The sequence below is a fragment of the Cervus elaphus genome, chromosome 29 (assembly GCF_910594005.1).
Source record: "Cervus elaphus chromosome 29, mCerEla1.1, whole genome shotgun sequence".
Lineage (NCBI taxonomy): Eukaryota > Metazoa > Chordata > Mammalia > Artiodactyla > Cervidae > Cervus > Cervus elaphus.
Window position 1 is genome coordinate 22563812 of NC_057843.1, and position 9380 is coordinate 22573191.

Here is a 9380-nt window from a genome sequence, read left to right on the forward strand (position 1 = left end):
GCTGCTGACTTTCAACTCCAAGTTTCCGGTGCTTTGGGCTTTTGAGCAACTGAGATTCCTGAACGAGGCGAGTTCCTCCTAGTGCAATCAGCAGGGGCGAGAGCCCAGGTAGATGCCCAGAGGAGCCCCTGGAGTCGCCACCATTGTTCACTGGGGGACGGGGTTCCCTCTATGTACTGTGTTTCTCTGAGAGCCTGGACAGTCTGGACCTGCAGTGCTTGGCAGGCAGAGCAGGTGAAGTCATAGGAGAGTCTCTGACAGATCTAGAACTTTCTCTCAGGTTCTGCTTTTAGTTGGTGGTTTGCAGGCTTAAGGGGAAATTGACAACCAGAAACCGTAATGGAGAAGGACACAGCTGTCTGAATGGAGAGGACACCTTCATGCAGACTGAATGAGGAGAGAAATAGGGATTTGTACACTGGGAGGAAGTGAATGATTGTGATATTTGACTGTGAGGATAAGATATTCACCTGACCTCTCGCCAACTGAATACCACGTCTTCAAGCATCTCTCCAATTGTTTTCCGGGGGAAAAAATTCCCCAACCAACAAGAGGCAGAAAATCCTTCGCAAGAATTCATGAAATCCTGAAGCATGGATTTTTTTTTCATCACTGCTTTTAGGTTACTTATTTTGAAAAAAATCAGAGTTACAAAAAGCACTGGAGTGGTTCTATTCACTTCAAGTTCCTCAGAGCAACAAACAACATAGCTAAAGGCAGAATATTTTTACTTCTAGCGTGCAAATCCTAAAGAGGGCTCAAGGAATTGTAAAATGCATTTTTCAATCAGGTTGCCATTCAGGATTGGTGTTTCTGTTTTAATGAAAAAACAAAGTAAGTCTTTTAGGGTAAGAATTTAATAAAGGAAGAAAAATCATGAATGGACTAAATACAAAATATCCATTTTCCCATAAGTATACATACATAATATTTTATAAACAAAATAATTTATAATATTTATAAATAGGTAAATAAATATTCAAATAGATAAATAAATGTCCAGGTAGTTAAATATGTAGATAGATCAGTTTTGGCATCTGTGAGGAACCAGTGTCTATAGAGTAGAACATGATGTTACTTAATATTCCAGAAAACATTTGACAACCTGATTCATTTCAGGGCTCAATGACAGCAGAAATGAGAGTCCTCCACGTGGCCGCGCAGGAGGCATGTGGTCTTGTTGGTCTGTGAGGATCATTTCCGTGTTGAACCAGGTGTGTGTCAGTCCTTCCTCCGGAATCTCTCCTGCAAGTTTGGTGAGGAAGAGAAGGCTCTCATGACTTCTGCTCTGACAACCTCCCAGGCACAAGGGCTGTGTCCCTTCTCTTGCAGGTAGAGAGTGACTCTGTGGAAGTATTTCCTCAGAGCCAGGCTGGAGTCCCCCTTGAGCAGGGGAGCCCCTTGCAGCCCCTGCTCCTGCCTCAGACAGGCTTGCAGGTCAGTGAGCTGCTGATCCAGTGCAGTGCGGAGCTTGTCCAGGAGGCTCTGGTCCCACGCAGCGGCCGAGCCCTCGGTGCTGAAGAGCTGGAAGGTGTGCTGGGTCACCTCGTGGAGCACAGAGATGGCTTGAGCCCTCTGCAACTGGCTGCCACCCAGCACCTCCTGGGGGAATGCGAAGTCATTTCTGTCCTGCAGGCAGGAGGAAGGGGAGACCCTCCTCAGTTGTTGCAGGAGTGTCAGGACCCTCCTGTTGGCCAGGCTGTGGGTGTGAGGCAGGTGGCAGCCCAGAGAGCAGATGGCGTTGCAGCTGAGCAGCAGCAGGGCCAGGAGTAAGGACCAGGCTGGGGCCATCGGGGACCTTGCAGATGCTGCTGGCCTGGGGAGGTGGGTGACTCTGTGAACCTGCTCTCTAGGTTCCCTGAAGACCTTCCTTCAGGCCTGTGTCTTAAATAGGAGCCCATGGTTTCCATTTTCTGAAACTTCCCTCTTGCTTTCTACTTTTGTTGCTTTTCAATTTGCACTCTCCAGTGTGTTAGGGCAGCACTTCTCAATCTTTTTTTTTTCATGTTGCCCTTCTTTTTTCTGCCCACAGAGCCTTTTTAGATATTTTTCTTAATTGCACTGCACTGTGAAATTTTGATAACATAGATATACTATGTATGTATTTATGTACTCTATGAATATCTTTTCTCTGTACATAGAAAAAGGAAGTGTAAATCTTACTCTTTGTATCCAGTGTAGTTAAGAATGACAGAAACTTTTAAGCTATAATTTAAATGTAAAAGCTACTGAATTTTATTGTTTCTTTATAAGCTCAGTTTTCAGAGTGACTTTAATGTCATATGTTTACTTATATAAGTAGGTATGTATCCAATTACATATTGAAATAAAATTTACATAAATACTTGATAATAATACCAAGATATAGACATACTTCAAAGTCATTCAAAGTTGCTCAAATCATTGAATAACTTAAAAATAGTTCTTTAATATTTATTTTCAGTATTTATCATTGAATTTTCTTCATGTCAGAAAATAATTTTTAGTTTTACTGCCTACTAGATATTCATCTGGATATTATCAACATTTTTTCTCTTTAATACTTTGACATGTTGAACCACCTTTGTAGAATTATGTAAGAAAATATAATATTTTTTGTATTTTATTTGCAAAAACAAGTTTCCATTTTTATTTAATCTGGAGCCCAAATCACACCGAGGTTCAAACATAACCAACATGCACGAGAAAGACTGTGGTTTCTCAGAAGTACAGAAAGGCCACCTCTCACAATATGACTTTGAGATCAAGCAAACGGTGGAAAGTCCTCCAGTGAACCATCTAGTCATCTTAGGTTGTACCACTGATCTTGTATACAATTTGTTTATATTCCATAAACTGAATCTCAATGCTTCTCTTATGTATGATACACAAGAAAGGCCAAAGACAGAAATAAATACTTAGATTTTGTTGTATCAGGTTGAGCTTTGACATGTAATAACTAATCATTGTAATGACAATATTTGTTCAGAGAACTAATGTCTGCATGCATGGAAGGAGCATTATCCCCAGTGAGAAAGCATGATTTAGGAATCACCATCCATTTGAATCTTTCTCTCTGTTCCTTTGCATTAAATTTCAGATTTCCCAAATGACTTTCAAGTTCCATTACGAGTCTATTATTTTCAAATAATAGGAAGCCATCTTTGTAATGAATTCAGAATGGGACAAATATTGTTTATTTCATGGGAAGATTTAACGTTTGGCTCTGCTCCTGAATTCTTTTGATTTCACATTGAATTTTATGCTATCAAAGCCCCCTATATTCTAAACTTCAGATAATAAGGATGTGATTATCCTTGGCAAGTCAGCTCTGTAGTAACTGAACCCTGATTTCTTCTCTGTGGTGTCCTCTGTACCAGGCCCAGTGTAATCTCTCAACAAGTTGTTTTTTTGTTATTTATTTATTTATCCACTTTTGGCTACCCTGGGTCTTCAGTGCATTGCCAGGGCTTTCTCTAGTTGTGGCCAATGGGACTCACTCTTCCTCGCAGCTCCTGGTTTCCTTCCTGTGAGTCTTCTTCAGGCTCCAGCATGCAGGCTTCAGCAGCTGCAGCACGTGGGCTCTAGAGCAGGGTCTCAGGAACAGTGGAGCTCTGTCTTAGTTGTTGTGTGGCAGGTGGACACTTCCTGGACCAGGGATCAAACCTGTCTCTCCTGAGGAAAGATTCTTATTCACTGCACCACCAGGGAAGTCCTCAACAAGTCATTTTAGCCAAAGCAGTTTCTCAGATTTCCTCCTACTACTGGAAGGCATTTACAAATGACCAAGCGATTTTGCCTCATCTGGGCCCTATTTCCCGGAATTATAATAGACAGTGGCTGGTATTTCCACTCTATTCCTGCTGGTGCCAGTCATACCGAGTTTGTTGCTAAAACCACTAGTGTCTCCTACCTTGAAGGCACATATGGTCTGGGATTCAATAGCAAGTACAACACACTTTTCAGCCTTTGCCCAGCACTATATTAAACTCAAGAGGATGCCTCACCCCTGATTGTCCTCAACTAGGTCATGATTCCAGAAAACATCTACTTCTACTGCATTGACTAGGCTAAAGCCTTTGACTTTGTGGATCACAACAGACTGTGGAAAATGCTTCAAGAGATGGGAATACCAGAATATCTTACCTGCCTCCTGAGAAATCTGTTAGATTAGGAACAGTGAGAACTGGACATGGAACAAATGACTGGTTCCAAACTGGGGAAAGGGTATATCAAGACTGTATACTGTCACCCTGCTTATTCAACTTATATCCAGAGGACATCATGTGAAATGACAGGCTGGATGAAGCACAAGCTGGAATCAAGATTGCTGGGAGAAATAGCAACAACCTCAGACATGCAAATGACACCACCCTTATGGCAGAAAGCAAAGAGGAACCAAACGAACACTTTCACTAAAGATGAAGGTGAAAGAGGAGAGTGAAAAAGCTGGTTGAAAAGTTAAAACATTCAGAAAACGAAGATCATGGCATCCGGTCCCATCACTTCATGGAAAATACATGGGGAAACAATGCAAAGAGAAACTGACTTTATTTTCTTGGGCTCCAAAATCACTGCAGATAGTGACTGCAGCCAGGAAATTAAAAGACACATGCTCCTTGAAAGAAAAGTTATCACAAACCTAGACAGCATATTAAAAAGCAGAGACGTTACTTTTCTGACAAAGGTCCATCTGGTCAAAGCCATAGTTTTTCTAGTAGGCATGTATGGATGTGAGAGTTGGACTATAAAAAAGCTGAACGCCGAAGAATTGATGCTTTTGAACTGTGGTGTTGGAGAAGACCCTTGAGAATCCCTTGGACTGCAAGGAGTCCAACCAGTCCATCCTAAAGGAAATCAGTCCTGAATATTCATTGGAAAGACTGATGCTGAAGCTAAAACTCCAATACTTTGGCCACCTGATGTGAAGAGCCAACTTATTAGAAAAGCCCCTGATGCTGAGAATGATTGAAAGCAGGAGGAGAAGGGGACAACAGAGGATGAGATGATTGCATGGCATCACTGACTCCATGGACATGAGTTTGAACAAACTCTGGGAGTTGGTGATGGGCTGGGAAGCCTGGCATGCTGAATGCATGGGGTCACATAGAGTTGGACACGACTGAGGGACTGAATTCACCTGAGGTCATGAGAGAAGGAACATGCTGGTGTCATACAGAGAGCCATGTATCTGAACTCAGACTCCCCCTGATGCTCACAGCTCACAGCAACCAGGCAGTTTACCACAATACTCTTTGGTGGATCTTTACCGACATGGCAATCACTACTACATTGATGCAGACACTTCAGAGAATCCTCACAAGGAATGATGAATGATCATTTTCATGCTCCATTTTATTCCACTACATCGGCTGTTGAGTTCCATTTCAGGATGACTTCCAGTATTTGACATGTAATAATTAAAGGCTTATGAAAGGCTGAAACTCTAGAGTTTGGGTATGAATCCCTGATCTCTTATTTCTGCCTACTAACCTGCATTTTTTTTTTTTTTTCGCTCAGTGAGACTATATTCTTACAAGCAGGTAGACTTTAAAGCCCTTTATATTCTGAATAGTTAGGACCCCACAAAATTCATATCTTGAAGTCCTAAAGCCCAAACTAATGATATCAGGTGATAGATCTTTTGGGATATGCTTAGGGTGTGGGGATGGAGATCTCACAAAAGGAAATAATGCCCTTATCAAAGAGGTGGATATAAACTAGTCCCACACGGACTCTGCAGTGTCAGACCTGAAGCAGGCTCTCACCAGAACTGGAACAAGCTGACAGCCAGTTCTCAGATATCCAGACTCGAGAACTAACTTGCAGAAATACATTTCTGGTCTTTGTAAACTACCCAGTCTATGCTATTTTGTTCAAGAAGCTTGAACAATAAGATATATCATGCCCTGTTTTATCCTAAGAATACCTGCAGGAGTCTGTAAAATACCTGAAAGGAGAAATCAACTTCCTCAACTCCGTTACCTAGACATGTCATCTGGGCCATAACATTTCATGAGCTCAGTCAATATTCATGTAACATCAATTCACAAGGATGGTAATGATAGGAGAAAAAATAATACCAACATCTCTTAATAGATATGATGTGATAACACAATAATTTAAATATTCTTCATGGTTCTACAAGGGAGGATATGATGAAATAATGTGTGAGATGATTTTTAAAGATCATTTGCAGAAATATTTTCTTCAAGTTTGCTTTTTCAATATTTGGAAGCTGTGGTGAGTGGAAGGCCCACTGTCCACTTTTAGTTCAGTGATTCTCAAGTACTTGCAAGGAGCTGCCTGATCATTCTTTCGTTGTCTCCCTCAGGTAATAAGGAAACACTTTTTCTACACGTGTAGATGATTTTCTCATTAGCCTATGCCTTGGGTGTCAACCTGAATGCTTCCTTCAAATATTCTATGATGCTCTGAACTCGGAGTGACATCTTTGTCATCTTCCCCATGCTGAAACTGTGACATAAGAGATTGTCAGAGTGTGTGCAAGCAAGAACATTGGATTTCCCCTTGCACACCCACCCAGAGCTCCATTAGGACAAACAATGCAAAAATGAAAAAATGGTCTTGTGCACTGAACTTGTCTTCTCCTTTCTTCATCATTCGATGATTTCCCAACTTCCTTGCAATGAGACTCCCATGAGGATAAGTCCAGGCCAAGTAATGTGAGAAGAAGTGCTATTAGCCCATCTAGTCCTGGTCACTGGAAGCATCCCATGTGATCCACCAGACTTTTCTCTTTGCCTTCAAGGAGAATAGACTCAGGCACTACAGGCAAATTTGGAGTCTCAAGTTGATGATGGAAAAAAATCTCAAAACAATGGCATCAATGTTCTCAACTCACTCTCTGGAAGAGAGCAAGCTAGAAGATTCACCTGACCGAGAAGACCCTCATTGTGCTCTTCAAAGAAGGAAAGAAAAGTGTCCACTAGAATCAAATTCCTGACACTTTGCTGTTTACCTGTTAAAGAAGCTGAGCATTAGGTGAACTGAAAAATACCATTAACAACGTACTCTCTTAAAACCTTTTCCACAAACAAATAAATTTCATATGTTGAAAATAGAAAACACCCTCAAAACACATACAAAAATCTAAATTATGTTATAATATTATTTATTTAAGAAAAAAGATTGTGTTTCTCTGTCTAAATATTTTTGTAAAATTGTGATTTTCATTTCAGACATTTTTCAGCTTGTAAGCAAACAGATGATCACTGCGGAGACTTAAGCAAACAACAGTCTGATTGAGTGCAGAGTGTCACAAATATAATTTTCATTTTATTTGTTGACTTTTCTTGAGGATTCTTACATGAAGAAAAAGGCACTTTTCAATTACCACTCTGACAACCTCCCAGACACAGGGGCTGTATTCCTTTCCCTTCAGGTAGAGATGGATTCCTTGGAAATACTTCTGGACAGCAATTCCCAAATCGGGACAATCCAGAGTCACTTCTTCCAGCTGTTCCAAGCTCTGACCCAGGCTGGAGTGGTTTTTGAGGAGGGCGCTGTTCCAAGCAGCTCAGCTGCTCTCCCTGGTGAAGAGGTTGAAGATCTGCTGGAGCATCAGTTGGTGATAACAGGTGCCTCGAGTCATCTGGATTGGGGTGATATTCTCTCTTCTCCAAGGACACTTGAAGTCGTGTCTGTGCTCTAGGCATGACTGAGAGGGGATCGTTTTCATCTGTCTCAAATGTATGAAGAATTTGTTGTCAAGGGGACAAGCAGGGATGGAGCAGAGCTTGACTCCTGCCACTAGCAAATAGATCTTGGCCACAGAGAGTTTCCGTGAGTCACTGGGAGGCCACCAGGGGGCGCGCGGACACCACTAGTCAATGAGCGAAAGGTTTCTTCTCCCGGTCCTGGCACAGCGCGCTTCCCTGGGCTTTCACAGGAGCGCGGAGGATGTCTTCTTAGAGGTTTTATAGTGAGTTTCCGAGTTCTGAGATTTCGTTTCAGCGGGTTTGGCAGCCTTTTCAGCAGGAAAGGCGTCGCTGTCAGAGACCAGGTTAGTACTCCTTGAGTAGTGCACTCAGAAATCTTCAATCCGAGCCCTCGCCAGAGACGTTTTGTGCGGTGGCAAGCCCGGAACCTTGCGTTTTCTGCTTTCCCCTGAGTGTTGTGCTTGCTTCTCCCACAAAAACTTGAGCGAGGCGACTTTTACAAAGAAAATGCGTTTAGGGAGGCGTTTGAGGCGGAGAATCAGAGCGACTTGGGGGCCGATTTTACAGATTCTGGCTCCTTTCTGGCGCGATGAAGGGACCGCTCACGGAAAGGGGAACTTGGCGGCGGCGACGGGACGACGGGACGGTGTTGGGGACGCCCTGGGGGTGAGTCGGGGCGCGGTCCCCACCCGAGGACGGGGGACTTTCAGGGTGTCGTTCAAGGAATTGGCCGTGAAGTGGGGGAGTAAGTATTGAACAACTGAAAAGTAGGAATATTCGAAAACTCACAGCACTATATTTTTATGTGTTGAAATTTCTATTTAATTTAATTTCTATTATAATTAATTTTTTTTATTTTTGACATATTTTTTATTTTTGAAATATTTTATGAAAACATTTAAAATATTATATATGATATCAAAATATGTGAGTATTGAAATGTTTATTCATTTTTTAAAATATTTAACAGATAATATATTAAAATGAGTGTTAAAATGATATTAATATTTATTAGTATTTTATTACATTCTTTTTAAGCTATGGTTTATACTGAAACAAGAATTTAATATGATTTTACTTTATTGGCTTTAATGGAAGCCAACTCATTAATATATTCAAGCTCACTTCTTTATTTGTTGGACAATTTGTTGTGCGTCTGTGACAGTCTTCAACAATTATTATGTAACTGGAGTTTCTGAAACACCGCTGCCAGCACTCCACCTTGAGTGTCGTGTAGCAAAAGGAACTAGTGCAGATGTCCCTGGTCCGATGATTAAGACTGTGCTTTCAATGCAGGAGGTGCGAATCTGCTGTCTGGCTGGGAACTAACATCCCACATGCAGTGCTGTACAGTCAAAAAGAAAGGAAGATGGATGGAAGAGAGAGAGAGAGAGACAGAGAGAGAGAGGAACCAAAGGAAGAAGAGGCAGTGTCCTGTACAAAGCGTTGAGGGCATTTACCAGGTCTGATCTTTTCATTTTCTTTGGGAAGAATTTTTAAGTGAAATGAAACTTGCCCAGATTTCAATGGCAATGTGAAGCCTTTCTTCGTAAGACACATATGGTCTTGCAAATGAAAGGGCATTTCTTGTCTTTCTTGAAAATTTTGATGTTTTGTTTAGTGCATATATTTTGGTATTTTCATTTTTTAATATTGAGTTACAATGTTATTTATCTTGATGTCTTAGACTTGGTGCCTTTTAACATTTCATACTCAAGA

At 41.4% G+C, this 9380-nt stretch overlaps 1 protein-coding gene across 1 annotated transcript; it reads right to left on the reverse strand.

Moving 5' to 3' along the window:
• Positions 1 to 1203: 1203 nt before the first annotated feature.
• On the reverse strand, positions 1204 to 1854 carry LOC122685931 (interferon alpha-1-like). Its single transcript, XM_043890963.1, has one exon. The coding sequence runs from the start codon at positions 1789 to 1791 to the stop codon at positions 1222 to 1224; it is 570 nt and encodes a 189-aa protein (XP_043746898.1). The 5' UTR covers positions 1792 to 1854; the 3' UTR covers positions 1204 to 1221.
• Positions 1855 to 9380: the final 7526 nt, after the last annotated feature.

Excerpts from the sequence above, each read along its gene's own strand:
- LOC122685931 (XM_043890963.1), bottom strand. The coding sequence starts at position 1,791 with ATGGCCCCAGCCTGGTCCTTACTCCTGGCCCTGCTGCTGCTCAGCTGC.